The 20,911-nt window shown below is 43.1% G+C and overlaps 1 protein-coding gene across 1 annotated transcript in view; it reads left to right on the forward strand.

Moving 5' to 3' along the window:
• The window catches only part of LOC311249589 (dual specificity calcium/calmodulin-dependent 3',5'-cyclic nucleotide phosphodiesterase 1A-like), a 368,687-nt gene extending 355,189 nt beyond the window's left edge, over positions 1 to 13,498 (forward strand). Inside the window, exons 15-16 of the mRNA XM_084340750.1 lie at positions 11,947 to 12,195; positions 12,849 to 13,498. Of these exons, the coding sequence (XP_084196876.1) occupies positions 11,947 to 12,195; positions 12,849 to 13,009 (410 nt within the window). The 3' untranslated portion in view covers positions 13,010 to 13,498. The remainder of the gene's footprint in view (positions 1 to 11,946; positions 12,196 to 12,848) is intronic.
• Positions 13,499 to 20,911: the final 7,413 nt, after the last annotated feature.

Here is a 20,911-nt window from a genome sequence, read left to right on the forward strand (position 1 = left end):
TGGGTGAGCATTCTTCCCCCGACAGTCACAGACAGCACACTCCTGCCCTTCATAGGAGCCAGCTCACCTGTGACTGTGCACAGTCGCACCAAGGTGGGCTCGAGCTGTGTCCCCTCTGTCACTACATCTGGTCTCACCACAGTCACTGTCGACCCTGTATCCACTAGCGCCGAACACGGCACTCCTTCCACTGTGACGGGAATGTAACAAGAGTCACCTGCAGAGGCTCGCCCCACCACGACAACCGGCTCCCAGTCTGAGTTGTCAGAGTCATCTGTTTCTGGGGGAAGTGGTGCCTGGCTCCCCCGGCTGTGATGATGGGCACCTCCGGACTGTGGTGAGGGATGTGGCAGCCGTGTTGCAGATGGGGCTGATGTTTGGGTCCGCATATCCCCCTCTATGCGGGCGCTGAGCCATTTCCCTGAGCCTGGCATGAGTTGAGGCACTCTCTGACCAAATGTCCAGGTTGGCCACACCCCCAGCAGACCCTGGGCCCTGGGCATGTTCTGCGCACTGTCTGTAGTGACACAGCCCTTAACAGTCCAGTTACTTCATCAACCCACGTCGGCCTCTCTCCCACTGGGGGTCTCCCCACTGCAACCCTTTACAGCAGGTGAGTTCTTATCTTGACAGCTCGCACCTGCCACACCCCACACATTCTCCCTCTCCACAGCCATCTCCAAGGCTGCCTGCAAGGTCTGAGGGTGCTGCAGCTGTACCTGGACACGCAACTCAGTGGGGAACAGGGCCCTGATAAATTGATCCCGTGCCAGCTCAATATGTACTCCTGGGGGCAAATAATTTCGACTGCCATTGATAATTTCCTAGAAACCAACAACAAGGATAATATCTCCCCATCCCTGCTCTGGCAGACTCTTAAAGAGGTAATAAGGGGGGATATTATCTCTTACGTATCTAGGGTGAATAGAGCTAGGAAGCGAGAACAAGAACAACTTCTCAGTTCAATACTTGACATAGACCGTCAATACTCCCACTCCGGAGCTCTATAAAAATGAGCTGGATCTTCAAACCAAATAGGACTTATTATCGTCCAAAAAGACAGAACGTATATTACTGAAATCAAGAGGCTTTGTCTATGAAAATGGTGAAAAGGCTGGTAGACTGCTAGCGCATCAATTAAAATGTAAGTCTTCCGATCAACAGATTACACAAATACTAAAAGAAAACCGGGAGCTTACTACAGACCCCCTCGAAATCAACAATACCTTAAAGGCATTTCATTCAAACCTCTATACCTCGGAAGCACCTAGTGATGATAACGATTTGCAAAATTTTTTTTCTGAATTTAAACGCCCCTGTTATCAGTTCCGCCCATAAGGCAGAACTAGAACTACCTTTTCGACTAACAGAAATTTCAAATGCGATTTGGCGATGCAAAGCGGCAAGGCCCCAGGTCCCGATGGATATCCAATTGAATTCTACAAAAAATTTTCAACCACATTAGCGCCACTTATTCTAGAAATGTTTAATGATTTGCTGGGTACTGGGGCCTTGCCACAGACGCTAACTGAAGCATCCATAACACTTATACCAAAGCCCGGGAAGGACAAAACACAATGTGGATCATATCGGCCCATCTCGTTGTTAAAAAGTGACATTAAAATTTTAGCTAAGGCACTTGCCCGGCATTTAGAATCTGCTACAGATGAGGTGATCTCCCCCGAACAAACGGGTTTCATAGCTGGTCGTCACTCCTTCTCTAACATTCGAAACCTTCTTAATGTCATATATTCTCCTGCATCCGGGGGGGTACCAGAAGTGGGAGAAGGCTTTTGACAGGGTGGAGTGGGCATATTTATTTGAATGTCTGCAAGCCTTTGGTTTTGGACCAACTTTTATTGCCTGGGTTAAACTTCTGTATGCCTCACCAAAGGCATCAGTGGTCACGAATGGGAAGCGATCTGAATTTTTTACACTATCAAGCCATGGGTGCCCACTAAGTCCACTTTTGTTTGCATTAGCTATTGAGCCTCTGTCTATCATGCTAAAATCATCCCCGGAAATAATTGGAATTTCCAGATGGGGGAGGGAACACAAGGTGGCTCTATATGCCGACGATTTACTGTTGTATGTGTCTGATCTGGTGCGGTGTGTCTCCCACATAGTCCAGGTGTTGCATAGATTTGGTATCTTTTCGGGATATAAGACTAACCTTGCGAAAAGCGAGTGCTTCCCAGTGAACAACCTAGCTCTTGCAATTCCACAAAAGGACCTGCCTTTCCATCTGTCTAAATCTGGCTTTAGATATTTAGGAATGAATATTACACGGACTTTCCCTAAACTATACAGAGATAACTTCACACCCCTTATTGATAAACTAAGAAACGATTTGCAGAATTCATCCATTCATCTCTCACTGGCTGGAAAGATCAATTGTATTAAAATGAAAGTGTTACCCCGATTCCTCTATCTTTTTCATTGTCTCCCTATATTTCTCCCGAAATCCTTTTTTCACTCCATTGATAAAATCATATCATCATTCATTTGGGGGGGTAAAGCCCCTAGAATACAGAACAGGCTTTTGCAGCGACATCGATCCCAGGGCGGATTGGGTTTACCAAATTTGCTTCATTATCACTGGGCGGCTAATATTCAGAAAATCATATACTGGCTTCATGCTCCAAAGCTGTCGTGGTGTGAAATAGAAAATGAGTCATGCATTTTGACATCCCTCCCTGCCTTGGTTACTTCGAGTCTCCCTCTGTCTACTCCACCCTATACCTCTTACCCTGTTGTTATCAAGACTTTACGAATTTGGTCACAATTTCGAAACCACTTTGATTTGACAGATTTCTCTAATCTGGCTCCTATCTGTGATAATCATCTTTTTGTCCCACCTAGATTAGACAACACCTTTGCCCCGTGGAAAACACTTGGTCACTCCAAATTTAAAGATCTCTACAGCGAAGGTGTATTCTCTACCTTTAGTTATCTCTCTCAAAAATTCAACCTCCCTGGAAAGACTTGAGTCTTTTCAGATATTTCCAGATCCGACATTTTATGCAAAATCGAGATTCAAACTTCTCCAATGCACCTCAACCTACTGCTATGGATGACATCCTCCAAATTCCCTCCAATTTAAAAGGCTTCATTGCAAGAATCTATTCCAACATATCATCTCTCGGAGACACCTCTCTCAATAAAATTAAAGGGAAATGGGAGGAGGATCTTGGGGATGTAATACCTGAGGAATCCTGGACTGAAGCTCTGAAGAGAGTTAATGGAACTACTTCATGTGCTAGGCTAGGTGTAATTCAGTTTAAAGTCTTGCATCGTACCCACCTCTCCAAGCCTAGGCTGGCCAGAATTTATACCGAGGTGGATGAGAATTGTAGCAGATGTCACGTTGCCCCGGCAACATTAACACACAGGTTCTGGTCATGTTATTCCCTCTCGGATTACTGGTCAGCAATCTTCAGAATTCTTTCACAGGCACTATCCTTACATTTGCAACCTAGCGCGTACTCCGCCATCTTCAGTATAGTGCCAGCTGACCAACAGATTATTGATAAGCATAAGGACATTATAGCATTTACAACACTACTTGCCTGCCGAAGGATTTTGCTGAACTGAAAATCCCCCAAACCACCCAGCACCTCCTTATGGATAAGTGACCTTATGCTCCATTTAAGTCTTGAAAAGATCAAATACACACTTAGAAGGTCAAAAGACCTCTTCTATTCCACCTGAAACCCAGTAATGTCTTTCATAAACAAACTTAAAACCCTCCCTGACAATTCATGAATCCACAAGTAGTAAATCCTGAGAGGTGACGCATGATGTTGCACAGCAAACACGGCCTCATCATTTACTTTCAAGCTTTACTTTTGAATTAGCTGCTTCCACTTTCTTTTCTTTTCTTTTTCTTTTTGTTTAATTCTTCATACCTGTTGAATTATACCTTTACCTACCAATATCATAACCTTTATGTATTTATTTACTTATTTAATTTCCCTAGACTGGGATGCACTGGATGTTGTAGGGTGGGGGGATGGGGGGCGGGGTTGTATTTGTTTATTTGTATATGTGTTCTGTGGAAAATCCAAAACTATTGTTCTTTTATGCAACTGTCTTTTTGTACCTTGTTCTCAATAAAAAGATGGTTAAAAAAAAAAAAAAAAAAAGAAGCCTCCGAGACGAGGAATACTCAGACGTTTTATTTAGCCTCACAAAAACTAAATATACTGTCCCGCTTTCTGCTTTCAGCAACACACTCAACCACCCCCAAGATAGGACTGTCTGTTTGATCACAATGTGCAGGAAATTGTTGTTTTATATTTTGGGTGTTCTGACACAAGTTATCAAAAGAATTGTGATAGTGTAAAGGAGAGTCCACAGATGCTGTGTGCATAGTTTGGTGCAAATTGTAGGTTTGTGACATTTCACAAATTTGCGAATAGAAATGTAGCGTGGCCTACATCACACAATTCAGCTGAATGCAGGGAACACAGATATGAGGTTTAACAATGTGCGCCATGTGTTATGTGTTATTAGCCAAAAACGGCTTTGTGTTGATAATAACGTCACCTGCTGGTCATTTTTGGTGTGTGAGTTACAGGGGGTCTATACCACACCTATGAATTTCATATCCATTAGTGTTGGGCACAGTGCCAAATATAAAATTAGACTGCCACCAGAGCGCCACCTAGTGTCGGATCGGTAACACCTTAGTCAGCTATCCTCAGGAGAGCATTGGCAATGAGTGTACCAAGTTTTGTGTTAATCTGAGCAACCGATGTGGAGATATAAAATACTACAATTTAAAGAGCGCCACCTAGTGGTCATCGACCAATATTTTGCACAGAGCCTTAGGGGCTTATGGGGAAGTAGTATCTGTTGGAATATTGTTTGGAATATCAAAATTCTTTTAATAACTTTTTGTCAGAAGGGTCCTCAGATGGTGTGTGCAAAGTTTGGTGCAAATTGTTAAAATTCCTGGGAGGAGTTCGATAAAGTAGGTTTGCTACATTTAGCGAATTTGCGCAAAAAAACGGTATGAGGAAATGGCCGTAGCCTATATCAAGAGATTCAGCACAATTCACTGAACGCTATATATAACAGATATAAGGATTTTGAATGTGCGATAAAGTATGTGGGAGTTATAAGCCAAAACGCACTTTCCTTGATTGTAGCGCTACCTAGTGTTGGAAATTCACAACAACAACAGATTATAAAATGTTTCGCCAGATGTGACGTATATTCCAAGTTTGGTGAGTTTTGGGGTATGTTCAGGCAGTGAAAAATGCGATCATTTGGGACAGAGAAAAAAAAAAGAATCACTACACAAACATTAGGGCCCGAGAAGGATAGGGATCTCACAGGTTTCCTGCTCAGGCCCTAATTTAAGCTGCAAGCAGTGATGAACGGGCCCTCGCCCAACGTACGTCGGGCTGTGGCGCTGTCGGAGGCTGCGCGCCCAGATATGTGCTTGCCCGTTGCCTGTGGAAATTAAAAATGGGAAATGTGTCAAACAAAACACAACAGTGACATCTTCAGTGACTTCCTGTGTCCAGTGGGTGGCGCTATGGATATCACACAGTATTGATACATAGAAGTACTGAGGGTTAAACCCTCTACATGTGTGAGCAATTTGGTGTAGATGGGAACTTGTATGTTGAAGTTAAAAGGAATTTCTGATTATGTCGAGGGACCGAAATTGACCACCCCCCGCCACGCCCATCAGATGTGACGTAGGCGAAAGCTTTTGACAAGTTTTCATCATGAAGGTATGAGGATGAGACTTAGGGCCGGATCTACTAAGATCCCAAATTGCTTGTACTAATCTGTGTGGGCAATCTAGAAATTTGCGTGTGGGGTTGAACCGCGGTTTGCGGGCGATTTACTAAGAGTGATTGCGTTAATGACAACATGTGCAAACGTGTTGGAGACACGCCTATTTAAATGAGGGTTTAGCGTGTTTCATGGTTTTCAGCATGGCGAGTTTGAGAGAGCGAAAAGCACTGAAATTCGACCCTTTGGAATTAGAAGTGTTGGTAGAGGAAATGAATAAACATTTCAATGAGCTGCAGCAAAGGAATCTGACAGTCGCTCAAAGGAACACCGTGTGGGAGAAAATCCGTGTACCAATAATGGCAGACGTGTGCGCAACTACGCATACAAACCGTTTGCACCCCCCTTTGAGACGTGGTAAATATAGATGCAGTTTCTATGAGCAAAATTGCTTTCTCATCTCATCTCATCTCATCTCATCGTCTTTCCGCTATGTCCCTATTGGGGTCGCGGGGTGTTGCTGCTTTTATCCCCCCCTTTCGGGAGGTTGCGGGGCTACTGGGGCCAAATCCAGCTCTCACAGGGCGAAGGCCAGGGTACACCCCTGGATGAGACGCCAGTTCATCCAGGGCCCTCTGATGGCAGAGGCTGCCTTGCAAGGTGCCAACTGCGCATCAGGAGCAGTTTAGGGGTTCAGCATCTTGCTCAAGGATGCTTCGGCATGTAGCTCAGTTCAAATCAAATCAAATCAAATCAAATTTTATTTGTATAGCCCAAATTCACAAATCACAGTTTGCCTCAGAGGGCTTTACAATCTGTACAGAGACGACACCCTCTGTCCTTCGACCCTCTATTCGAGTGAGGAAAAACTTGCCCCCAAAAAAAGCGGAAGAAACCTCAGGAAGAGCCACAGAGGAGGGATCCCTCTCCCAGGACGGACAGACATGCAATAGATGTCGCATGTACAGAGCAGATCAACGAGATCACAATGTATACAATTATAATGGATGGTTGACAGGAATGAAAGTACATAAAGAGGTATTACAGCAATAATAATGAAATGCACGTGGAAATGTGATTACTAGTGATAACAGTAGCAGTGGTTAACGGTAAGGATAGTATGTAGTAATGCATTACAATAATAGTAGTGGAACGTATGTAACAGAGAAATGACTAATATTAGCAACAGTAGTGGTGGGTGTCAGGCAGGGCCATGGCAGTAGGCGCATCCACGATCAGGCAGGGCCATGGCAGTAGGCGCATCCACGATCAGGCAGGGCCATAGCAATAGGCGCATCCACGATCCACGACCCGGGTGCGGCAGGATCCATGGGAGCCTGTAGGACTGGAAAGCACAAGGACTCTGGGGAAGAAGTGAAGTCAGTGACATGCAGAGATGGGGCATGCATACAGGCATAATGTATACAGATGGAGAGGAGAGGAGGAGAGAGAAGCTCAGTGTGTCATTTGTCCCCCGGACTGGGCCTATAGCAGCATAACTAAGAGCTGGTCCAAGACAGGCCTGGGCCAGCCCTAACTATAAGCTCTATCGAAAAGGAAGGTCTTAAGTCTACTCTTAAAGGTAGAGAGGGTGTCCGCCTCCCGTACCAAAACAGGAAGATGGTTCCACAGAAGACTCCCAGATTCCTGACGGTGGTGCTGGAGGGCAAGTTAATGCCATCCAAACTAGCTATATCATTAGATAATGCATCTCTAAGGTGTTTAGGACCAAGTACTATAACTTCGGTTTTATCTGAATTTAACAGCAGAAAATTGCAGGTCATCCAGGTCTTAATGTCCTTGAGACATGCATGGAGTTTAGTAAGCTGATTAGTTTCATCTGGCTTTATTGATAGGTATAACTGGGTATCATCTGCGTAACAATGAAGGTTTATGGAGTGTTTCCGAATTATATTTCCTAGACGGAGCATATATAAGGTGAATAGTATGGGTCCAAGCACGGAGCCTTGAGGAACACCATGACTAATCTTGGTATACAGGGATGACTCATCATTTACATGTACAAACTGAAATCGATCCGATAAATAGGACTTAAACCAGTGTAATGCGGGTCCTTTAAAGGATAACTACCGTTTTTTACAATCTGGACCTTATTTCCAGCAAAATATATGGTCATGTACTCACCCAGATAACTTTGGTGTCATTCGGCGTCGTTCGGACGAAATTAGATCCAGTGTAGCGCCGATATATCCATATAATGCGAGTAACGGGGCATCGACACACAGCCTCTATATAACGCATTATCTACCACGAAACTAGTTCATTTCACCAATACGCAGATAATGCGTTATAGAGGCTGTGTGTTGATGCCCCGTTACTCGCATTATATGGATATATCGGCGCTACGCTGGATCTAATTTCGTCCGAACGACTTCAAATGACACCAAAGTTATCTGGGTGAGTAAATGACCATATAGTTTGCTAGAAATAAGGTCCAGGTTGTAAAAAACGGTAGTTATCCTTTAATGCCAATTAAGTGTTCCAGTCTCTGTAGTAGAATGTGATGATCAATGGTATCAAATGCAGCACTCAGTTCCGCCCAGGTTCGAACCAGCGACCTTCTGGTGGCTGGTCACCTGCTCTACCCACTGAGCTACAGCCGCAATGCCATGCCCACCAGGAATAACGTAGGTGAAAGCTTTTTACATCTTTTCATCACCGAGGCATGAGGATGATACTTAGTGACTGGGAAGTCTGTGACGTAAGAATTATCCTATCTTTATTCAAGAGCGTAGATTTTCAGTTTGAGAGCATGATTTCATTCCTTTTCAGTGACATAGCTCCTTCTCGCGCTCAGATTTATTCTCCTCGCACTCATATTTTCTGCTCGCACTTGGATGTCTGCTGCTTTCTTTCAAAATGTGTGCTTGAACTCAAAAATCACATGCTCGTGCTCACATTTCTTCTGCTTGCACTCAAAAATTTCGCTGGCATTCAAATATGTCCTGCGCTCACTCAGATCTAAAGTCTGCATGCTCAAAACTAATGTGCACGCACTCAGAACAAGCACCTCCTACCAGGTTGAGGAGTCTGCTCAGACTCAAGGCTGTCCCTCCTTGCGCTCAAAATATTGTGTTTCACCAGCCAATAGGGGACAGCTAGAGTGTGGACCAATCAAATGACGGATGCTGCCTTGGGTGCGTTCCTTTGCACTTTTTTGAGTGCTCCGTAGGGGCGGGTATATGGTCTGTTTGTAAAACTGCTTCTCTCAAAATACACCAGTTTACCATATTAGCCAGCTATTTGAATCGTCACTTATTTAAGACGCCAGCATATTTATGTATAATTATTCTTAAGTAATCGTAAAACAAGCTATCGTAGTTTAGATTCTCTTTTTTATTCAATATTAGCGGACATATGTTATATAGTATGAATACTCACAAAACAGTGTACGTGTTACGATTGCGGCGTGGTCAAGGCCAATTGCAAATTTTGCATTGTGAACCATCGGACGCCGGTTCGCATCCCGGCCGCCCCACTCTTGCTGTCTGTCATATTATTATTTTAAATTTGAATTAATAAATTACTGTTACAGTAATAGAATACCTGTACCCAGCTGATTCTCTTATTGAAACGTTTAACAAGAGATGGTCGGTAAATAGGCTAAGCTACGTGATTAAAAAGGTTTATTACACAGCTCTATTGAATGCTTCTCTCTGATTGGTCCATCGCTGCGTCGTTGTCAAGTATAACAGACCGTTGCTAGGGACGGCACTCTGATCCGCCCTGGCAACATGTAGCAACATAAGCAAGACAGCACCGCTGTCCAGCTCCTCTCCCGGCCTTGAAAGTTGTCAGATCATGTCTGTGACTGGACACATGAGAGCAGCTAGGGACGGCGCTCTGATCCGCCCTGGCAACATATAGACCAACCACAGCACCGCTGTCCAGCTCCTCTCTCAGGCCGGCCTTGAAAGTGAAAGTGAAAGCTAAAACTTTACCGAGCAATCATTGTCGCTGCTGAATCATTGTGGGTGATTATTTATTATTTATTTCACTCGTAAGGCCGTGTAATAAGCGGGATAATGTATAGTTAGTCAGTTGTTATGGAGAAAAAGAGTTATGGAGTTCCATACAACCTGTCGGGGTTTATTTCTCCATAACAACCTCCGAACTATACATTATCCCTTACATTTAATGAAAAATACGCTATGATGATAATGATTTGACGATAACATTGGTGCGTGTAATGGGGTCAAAGCCAGGGGACGCATTACATTAAGTTAGTGTTGGTTATGCTTTCACAAGAAGAAGAGTTAGAGCGGGACTCGGAGCGAGGTACTGAGCGAATACCTCAAGTTTATTGCTTAATGTTGCTACAACTCAAAATACATCGTTCATATATTTTCAATAATAATATGACAGACAGCAAGAGTGGGGCGGCCGGGATGCGAACCGGCGTCCGATGGTTTAAAATGCAAAATTTGCCATTGGCCTTGACCACGGCGCCATCGTAACACGTACACTGTTTTGTGAGTATTCATACTATATAACATATGTCCGCTAATATTGAATAAAAAAGAGAATCTAAACTACGATAGCTTGTTTTACGATTACTTAAGAATAATTATACATAAATATGCTGGCGTCTTAAATAAGTGACGATTCAAATAGCTGGCTAATATGGTAAACTGGTGTATTTTGAGAGAAGCAGTTTTACAAACAGACCATATACCCGCCCCTACGGAGCACTCAAAAAAGTGCAAAGGAACGCACCCAAGGCAGCATCCGTCATTTGATTGGTCCACACTCTAGCTGTCCCCTATTGGCTGGTGAAACACAATATTTTGAGCGCAAGGAGGGACAGCCTTGAGTCTGAGCAGACGACTCAACCTGAGAGGAGGTGCTTGTTCTGAGTGCGTGCACATTAGTTTTGAGCGTGCAGACTTAAGATCTGAGCGAGCGCAGGACATATTTGAATGCCAGCGAAATTTTTGAGTGCAAGCAGAAGAAATGTGAGCACGAAGAATGTGATTTTTGAGTTCAAGCACACATTTTGAAAGAAAGCAGCAGACATCCAAGTGCGAGCAGAAAATATGAGTGCGAGGAGAATAAATCTGAGTGCGAGAAGGAGCTATGTCACTGAAAAGGAATGAAATCATGCTCTCAAACTGAAAATCTACGCTCTTGAATAAAGATAGGATAATTCTTCCATACAAATGTGAGTGAAATCTCAACAACCAAAATGGCAAACTTCCTGTTAGACTGAGGGTATGGGTTCAAGAGGGTTTTTGGTGTGTCTGATCATGATACATAAGCGTACTGAGTTTCGTTAATGTATGTGCATGTAGGAGGCGGGGCTTAAAGTTTGAAATATTCCAGGGGGCACTATGGAGCCTTTTTTTTAACTTAAAAGGCCCAGACCCATATCAATTATCAATGTGGGTGACTTGTGATGCGTGTGCAAATGTTTTTGTTCGTAGGTGTTGTCTGTATGTATGAAATGGGAAAAGCCATTAAGGGGCGCTACTGAGCTGTTGTGCAACACCTGAGGCCAGTGATTCGTGCTCGGGCCCTAATAAGAATCCAAGGAAATACAATAGGGCCTTGCACTGTTGGTGCTCGGGCCCTAATAATCATTCGAAAAACAATAGGGACCTTGCAGGTTTCCTGCTCGGGCCCTAATAATGGAAAAGGTGGGTTATCTCCAAATTCTTCAGGAGAACCTAAAATCATCAGCCAGAAGATTGGGTCTTGGGCTTTCAACAGAACAATGATCCTTCCGTGCCAGGAAGCTAACAAATTAGGTTGAACTTCACACTATATACACATGCTTTACAAGTGAATGTCAACTTTTCACCACAGCTGAATGATAACCAAACTACCAACAACCAAGTCAAATCACTGTCAGAAAAAATCAACAGAGTTAAGATAGGTTGGGATTGAACCTGTGTAAAGCTAGTCTACTGTCAAATTCATCCAGCATGTCGCAGCATAGAGCAGCAAGCATACAAGCAAATGAGTCAATGTACTATTTCTTGGCAAAGCAGCAACCATATCTCATTGGCTTTCTCTCCAGCACATCCCAGTTATGTTAGCCCTGCTTCTTGTCACTGTTTGGCTTAATGAATGTGTGCTACATCAACTAGCCAGCTGTCAAATGAAGCAACATTTTAGAGAGTACTTGTGTCTATTAAAGTGTGTGTGTATGTTCTTGGTTTTTTGTGCTGGCAGACCAGAATGAAAGTGCCAAAAAGGAGGAAGAGGACAGTGGCAAGGAAGAAACTGATGCAGAAGAGAAGAAAGAGCCAGAGAAAACTGTTGACAAACGCAAGACAGGACAGGAGATGAAAACAGATGTGGACAGGCAAGAGGAGGAGGAGAACAGGAGAGAGTGGGAGGAGCAACGGCCTGAAGAGGAGGGAGGACACAATAATTTGACTGACGGCCATCCAGGGACGCAGCAGTGGCAATGTCAGAATGGTACGCACTCCTACAACTTGCTGTGGGAACAATTACAGTGTTAATGAAATTACATACGTTTACCTAAGTAATGTACTAAGGAGAATTTTAGGGTACAGTAATTAGACATTTTCATTTATGTGACTTACTACTCTCCTCTACTTCTCACCTACACGTCAGAGTTGCTTGTACTTTTTACTCACTAAAAGTTGATATAGCTTCTAGTTACTATGCAAATTAAGATTTCACATATATGTACATTTTGATGATAATGCTGATGTGGTAGTTATTTATTCTGAGTTTTTCTAACTATCAGTGCAATTACAGATACAAAGCCCCTTGCAAGGTTGCTTTCTCATAGAACTATATTCACAAGGATCAGTGAGAGATACAGGAAACCCATAACTAAACAGGACCGATAAACAGGAGGAACATAAATCTTATGTAGTTTGAAGAGTCAAAATGTGATCCATCATTGATGTGCCTCGTTTGCAATTATAACTACTTTATGCTATATATGCACTATTCACTATTTTCAATTTGTTTTTGCAAGTTGCAAGAAGTTGTCACATTGAAAAAACTACTTGATGGGACACATACACGAACACACACACAGCTCAAAGTTTAAAGAATAGAATGTGATTTCATGCTAACAAATGTTGGTGTGTTTGCAGACCCTCAGCCTGATTGCCCTCTGATCCATTACTACAAAAGACCTAGCTACTGTGCCAGCTCCTACCTGCTTGTCAGGTCAAAGGTCAATGAGATGTGGCCCATTGATGCTCGGGGAAAAGCCAGGCGACTGCGGCATATTTCCCTGCGTCGCCGAAAGTGACTGCGTAGTGTACAGTTGGACATGAGTGTTATATTATCCCATGATGATCAGTCTTTGTTTATATTTGCATTTTTGGGCCTTGTATTCCAGCTCATCTTCGGCTTAATTTTAATCTGGCAGTGGTCACTGTTGCCTGCTGCCTCATTGTTGCCTCTCCTCTTCTTGTCGTTCCTCTTTAGCCCCAGACAAGGCTTCCTTAATGTGCACCTATCCATGTTTTTTTCTCACTTTTTTTTCTAAAGAACATTTGTATAATTAGTTAAACAAAATATATGATGACAAAATGATTTACTGATAAAGTTTATTAGTTTTACGGTTATTCTATATATTTATAAGCATTTGCATTGCTTCCACTGCGTGTCCTTGTCCAGCACATGTACTGTATGTGTTCTTAGCAGTACTGTAATGTTTTTACAGCTCATTTTTATTGTGTATTTTTGGTCAATTTTAATTGTAGCCCAGTCTAAAATAAGTTATTTCAGACAAATATGTTAACAGAAATATATGTTAAATGTGTTAATGAATAAAAGATTATGTTACAACTGTTTCTTTTACGTGTTAAATACAGTTCATAATAGATCTAAAAGGGCTAATCTCAGAGGGTCTAAAGTCAAACTTTACTGTTTGTTTGTTGCATTTGTTGTTGGCAACTTGTCAGCCCTATCAGAAAGGTAAAGTAGAGGATGATAAGGTGACCCCATAGGTTAAAGCCATAGACTTGTGAGAAGAGACACAGACAAGCTGTGAAAATCTAGGCAACTGGACTTTTCCAGTTGCCTTACAAGCACAACAGCACTTAGAATTACCATAACGTGGATGACTAAAGCCTAGTTTATGCTTCTGCGTCGCAGCGACAGCGCAGCTACGTCGTCGACCCTACGCCGTCATTGAGCATTCGAAGTTCTGCGTCGAGGGAACGCGTTGTTCTGCAATTCACCGCCAAGCCGCGAGGGGTGTGGCTGTGTCTTTGTTTGGTTTCGGGGGGTTCATATCGGATTCCTTGGTTTTCTTCCAGTCAGACAGTGAACAATGGCAACTGAGATGGAGCGGATGTTTTTGGAGATGGAGCTCATGGATATTGACCAACAAATGCTGTTATTACAAATATTGAAGCGCAGGCGACGCAGAAGACAATTGCGGAGGTGGTCTGTCCGACCACTGAACCAGTCGAGGCTGAGAACGGGTGAATTTGCCACACTGGTTCGCCCACTGAGAAACCTGGATGAAGAAATGCACTTTCGGTACTTTCGAATGTCCACGGGCAGATTTGACGATCTTCTTCGCCGTATACAGCCTTTAATATCGCACCAGACAACGCACAGCATGCCTGTTGATGTCGCCCAGAGACTGGCGGTGACGCTGAGGATTTTAGCCTCGGGTGGAAGCCAGCAAGCTGTGGCGGCTAGCTACAAACTGCTGTCGAGCACTGTGTCCAGCGCTTTGTCCGAGGTCTGCAAAGCATTGTGGACAGCCCTTCAGCCCGAGTTTTTGCCATGTCCTTCAACCAGCCAGTGGGAAGCCATGGCAGCAGATTACTGGCGGCTGTGGAACTTCCCAAACTGCGTTGGAAGCCTCGATGGTAAACAAGTTACCGTAAAAGCACCGCCACATGCAGGAAGCGACTACTTCAACTACAAAGGGAGTCACTCCATTGTGCTGATGGCAACATGCGATGCCAGGTAACCGAGCTAAACAATTTAAAACGTGTTCGTTTGATCTGAGTCCATGTTATACCTGTGTACAAATCCACAGTAACCACACTAACAACATGCTCTGAATTTATGTGTTTTACAGATACCGTTTCACAATGGTGGACGTGGGAGAATATGGAAGAGAGAGCGAGGGTGGCATTTTCAAAGAGAGCGAGTTTAGGTCAATGCTGCTCGACCATAAACTCAATCTGCCCCCACCAGCTACACTTCCAGGGACCGCAGTCCAGATCCCTCATGTCATTGTTGCTGATGTCACTTTCCTGGTATGTAGCTGTATATAGTATATAGTGTAGTGTGTGCATATATATATATATATATGTAAATATAAGTATATATATATTTTGTATATATATATGTATATGTGTGTATATATATATATATATACATATATGTGTGTGTGTGTGTATATGTATATATATATATATATATGTATATATACATACACACATATACATATATATGTATATGTGTGTATGTGTGTATATATATATATATATACATACACACACATATATATATATACATACACACATGTTTGTACATACATACATACATACACATGTATGTATAATATATATAGTTATTAATGTATAATAATTTATTGTGCTTTTCTATACAGGACTAGGCATGAGCATGGACAAGCAGGTCTACAACTACCGCCACTCCAGGGCCATGCGGGTAATTGAAAACACATTCGGCATCATGACTGCGCGTTGGAGAATTCTTGGGAGACCAATAGAGTTCCTTCCAGAAAAAGCTGTGGATGTTGTCAAAGCCTGTGTAGTCCTACACAACTACCTCACCTACACCGATGAAGTGAGCACCCCAGGCAGCAGATACATCCCGCCAAATTTTGTGGACAGTGACAGTTCTGGATCGGTGCAGCCTGGTGAGTGGAGAAAAGTGGTGGCCAATGACTCCAACCTCGTCGAACCTGTGGATCCCACACAGATGTCCAGGGCCCGTTCCACCAGAGCTGCCCTGGCTGTTCGAAATGACCTGATGGCTTTCTTTCAGTCACCTCAAGGAACAGTGCCATGGCAGAATGAGATGGTTTGCCGAGGCAGACTCAATCAGTGATGTGCACAATGTAATGATGGTGTGAAAACTGTCTATGTTGTTGAAAATAAACATCAAAACAACTCTTTGAAAACAAACTTGTTTTATTCTTCAATATACATTGTAATGTATATAAAGTAATAAATAGAAGAATATGAAATATATATAAGTACAATTTAAAGAATCACAGCAAAGTTAAGTACGATATAAAAAGTCACAGCAAAGTGCACTCAAACCACACAAAAACAAACAAAACTATTTACATTTTTTTTTTTTTTTTTTTTTTTTGAGTTCGACTACTTTCTACTCTCATGGATGAGTGCATAGACTTTAAACATTACATCTGGTCTCAGGTCCTCTGGCACTCTTCGGAGCAGGTCGGCCACTGTTTGCCCGAACCTGGAGCAATCATCAGTCCCCTGCTGTATTTTCTGTTGTAGCTCCATCCTGCTGGTCCCTCTTTCTTTTCGGCCGAGACACGGGGGACTCACCAGGGGCAAAAGATGCAGGGGGAGCACGAGGAGCAGGAGATGCAGGGGGAGCAGGAGATGCAGAGGGAGCACGAGGAGCAGGACCAGGAGATGCAGGAGCCGGCAATTCTGGTGTGGAAGGCCGGGGAGACAATGGCGCAGATGAGGCCGTGTCGCTCTCTGCCAAACTGGACGACGTCTGTTTTTAAAACAAGAGTGAATGCTTTATTAGTCCATGTGTTTGATTACAACCAATAGTAAATATTACATGTTGTTTGCACATAAGCACACGTACACACATACCTTTGCCTCGTAATTGGAGTCCGTTTCACGGTGCTTCACATGTGGTGCCAGCCACGACATAAAATGATAAAAAGCAGGCACTTTTTGGCCGCCTGGATCGCCAGTTCTTGTGGCCATTTTTTTCCGGAGCCGAACATATTTGTCGCGGAGGTTCTTCCACTTCTTCATACATTCGGCTACCTCCAGCCCCGTGTTCTGCGAAATTTCCCGCCAGGAGTTGTTTGCCATTTGGCAATCCTTATAATGTCTCGAAGACGAGTTGTACAGATGGTCATACTTTCTGACCTCCTCGATAATTTTTTCGTCTGCCTGGTCCATTTTTCCGTGCCGCTCGTACCACAAAAACTTTAAAAATGGCGGTGTTGTTATACTGTTGACCGGAAAAGCAGCTGCCGGAAATGACGTTCTGAGCGGACCAATCACAGTCCTTGCCGTTCGCGACGTGACGCGTCGACGTGACGCGTAGTCAGGATTTTTTGGAGGCGCACGTCAGGCTACGGCGCAGGGTCCGCGTAGGGGTCTGCGTCGACGACGGAGCGACGTCGTCGCCGCGACGCAGAAGCATAAATCAAGCTTAAGAACCTTCATCAATACATTGTGACTGCTGACTGTTGAACTGAGTCTGAAAACAGCTGAAAAGGCAGAGATGCAAAATTAATTAGCATGCATTACCTTAAGTAGGAGGTAAGAGATGAGAAAGCATTTGTTGAAAAGCTGGAAGGTAATTCCAATACTGTCGAAGCTTGAAGGTAAATTGAGTTAAGCAAAATAGGAATAAGCAGAAATATCAGAAAATAGCTGACCATTTTAACTTTTTAATAGTAAGGAAGAGAGAGGAAGAGGAGAAAGAGAATAGTGAGGAGGAGCATAGAAGAAGACATAAGACAGGGACATGTAAAAAGGGGAGGAAAAGGAGGCAGATGATGAAGATGAGGGAAAGAGAGAGAAGGTAAGAAAAAGGAGACAGAGAAATGTGTTTTTTGACACTTGAATGGAAAGAAAGAGTGGGGACAATGGGGGAGGAGGTGGAGAGAAGATGAAGAAAATGAGGAGGAAGAGATGAGGGAGTAGGAGGAAGAAGTAGACAAAAGAGGAGGAGTTTGTCTGTGAGAGAAATACAGAAAGCGACAAACAGATAAAGAGAGTTTAAACCTGAAACAGATCAAGACACTCTGCTGTTAGTGTCACGGGTGGAATATTGTGTATTATTACACGGGTCTATTGAATGCTGCTCTCTGATTGGTCCATCACTGCGTTCTACGGTCTTTTATTTCTGTATAATGACCGTCGTCAAGTAAAACACACCGTTGCTAGGGACGGCGCTCTGATCCGCCCCGGCAACATAAGCAAGACAGCTGGACTTTCAACGCGTTACACCAACCACAGCATAAGAAGCACCGCTGTCCAGCTCCTCTCTCAGGCCGGCCTTGAAAGTGAAAGTGAACGTGAAAACTTTACCGAGCAATCCTTGTCACTGCTGAATCATTGTGAGTGATTATTTATTATTTATTACACAGCTCTATTAAATACTGCTCTCTCAGGCTGGCCTTGAGAGTGAAAGTGAAAGTGAAAACTTTACCGAGCAATCCTTGTCACTGCTGAATCATTGTGGGGGATTATTTATTATTTATTTCACTTGTAAGCCGTGTAATAAGCGGGATAGGTTAGTCGGTTGTTATGTAGAAATAAACCCCTTCAGGTTGTATGTTGTTCCATACAATCTGTCGGGGTTTATTTCTCCATAACAACCGACTAACTTATCCCGCTTATTACACGGCTAGGACCCTGACAACTTATCAGCCTTCCCATCAATGGTTCTCTTAAGTTAAGTTAAGTTAAGTGAACTAAACTTCAATGTTTATCTGCATGATGATTAGGACTCACAATGAGGATATGGAGCGTAACGATTCTGTTAAAGTTATCACAGACTTTATTTCCAGGCTTTGATAAATCATACAATCCATATGTGCAGGTGGTGAGGATGCACCAGGTGAGCTGACTGGAGAAGGCCAGATTCCACCAGATACGTATCTCCTGGCAGAGCTGATAGATTTCACTCTGGTCTATGAGTTAACTTCCACTTGCTCCGCTGCCTTTGTTGAAGAAATCATTCAGTTCCAGTTGAGTAGTTTGCTGTGGTGATGTGTTTATTCAAAGTCTACCGGTAGACTGGTGGACTGACAGGCACAGAGCGGATCTTAGCCAGTGAGTGAACCCAGAGCAAATGAAACAGTAGCATTTTATACAGTAAGAACAAAGAAGATTCAATCAGGTTCAAACAATAGGTAAACAAAAGACATAAAAGGGAGGGAGGTCTGCTCTTTGGAGAGTGTGATCAGCAGGGGGTGGGGGAAGTATAGGGGCACACATTAACATAGGGATCAAATGGTCTGTCCATTGATCAACTGTCCATTGATTAACTTGTGTTACGCAAATGTGTATCTACAGGGTTTAGGAGACAGGCAGGAATCAACATTTACGTCTGGAGGTCAGAGGGTCCTTCTCAGACGTCACTCTAAATGTGTATTTTCTTCGTCACCTTGCATATCTGCTCCGTCCCAGCACCGGCAGTCCAGAGTTTTAAGGAACAGATACGCAGGACTTCTATTTCTGCCGGATGCGGAGCACCACACAGCAATTCAGCCGAATACAGCATAGAACAGACAGGAAGTCACACACAGAAACAAGAACATAACATCCAGTTAATTTTCAAAATAAAAAAACTCTGTCTTGACGCCAGGACAAAAATCTCAAAAAAAGAGACAAATCCAAGCACTTCTTCTCATCCTTCGGTTGGGAACACGTTGTGTTGTTGTGTTTATAACACATGCCTATAACTGTGGTCGTGCGTGATTACGTAATTATGCGGGAACTCCTCGGTCTAACAACTCCAGCTGTCCGGCAGTGCTGCGCCGTGCCAGACTCAAAACGCAGCCGGTGGGGGTTGCCGGACACACTTTAGAAGCACACAGACAGTTGAACAACACCATTTATTACAAACCACTTACAATTCATTACAATAAGAAACACAATTAACAGGAACATAACACAGACATTATACAATAAATAAAATCATTCATGCAAAACAGAAAAAATACTGGGATGGTCCAGATGAGCCCAGGCCCGCCTCTTCTACCTTCTACCTAAGATCCATAAGTCTCCTGAGACGTTGACGCTCCCTGCTATTGTTCCGGTGGGCTGCCCCATTGTTAACGACTGTGATTCAGAATCATATAATAGACCAGAATACATAGACCATTTTATCAATCCACTTTCCAACTCCATCCTAGTTATATAAAAGACATATGAATTTGTTAATAAAACAAAACACCTACAGGTACCCGGTCACACTCTTTTCAATAGATATAGACTCACTTTACATCAATATAGAAACTCTTTAATAAACATCCAAACCCGACACAGAAATAAAACAGTTGCTACAAATCACACTGACCAGGAACGACTTCACATTTGACAGTAAACACTATCTCCATCTGTGCTGTTGCACTATGGGCTGTAAATATTCACCATCATATGCAGACATTTATTTAGTCAACTGGGAGCAAACAGCCTTCATCAAAACTACAATAAAACAATTACTCTATTTCAGATACCTCAACGACATTTTTGGTCTTTGGGACAGTTGGGAAGCGTAATTCCTCTCATTCCTCTCATTCCTCCACACACCATCCTAAAATAAAACTCAAACATAATTTACAACCACTTACAGTTGAATTTCTGGTCACACAGGTCTTCTTCTGTGACTCTGACGACCATAGCAAAAAATTGGCTACAAAAGAATATTTTAAGGACACTGACCGTCATGCACTATTACATAAATTATGTTTCCACCTTAAGCACACGTACAGGGGTCAGATAGCAAACTGACTCCGCTCCGGATCCGCCCCGGAGGTTTCTCATGGTCCGGAACGTGGCTCTGATCTGGATCTGCATATGAAGCAGCTTATCCAGCCCGGATCTGACTTGGATCCATACATTAAGTAGCTTAACTGACCCAGATCTGATTTGGATCTGTTTATTACATGGTTTATCTGGCCCGGATCCGATTTGAAATAAGTGGCATATTTGTTCTAGACCCATTCCAGATCCCTTGTTCAGAATGGCTCACCTGTCAGAAACTAGCAACAGAAATAGCCAATATCACAGAATAGACAACATCTTTTACTGTGAAGCTGTTAAAGTTGGGTTTTTATTTTATATAACATAATACAACTCTTCTACAGTTGTAAGAAAGTCATCAGTTTTCAGTGAGGCTCATGTCAGATAAAACTACACAAAAGTCCGCTGGGGAACTTTCCCTTACTCGAGAGGTCATTACAAAATGCAAATGCATTGAA

This window comes from Pagrus pagrus (assembly GCF_965226575.1).
Source record: "Pagrus pagrus genome assembly, chromosome: 20".
NCBI lineage: Eukaryota > Metazoa > Chordata > Actinopteri > Spariformes > Sparidae > Pagrus > Pagrus pagrus.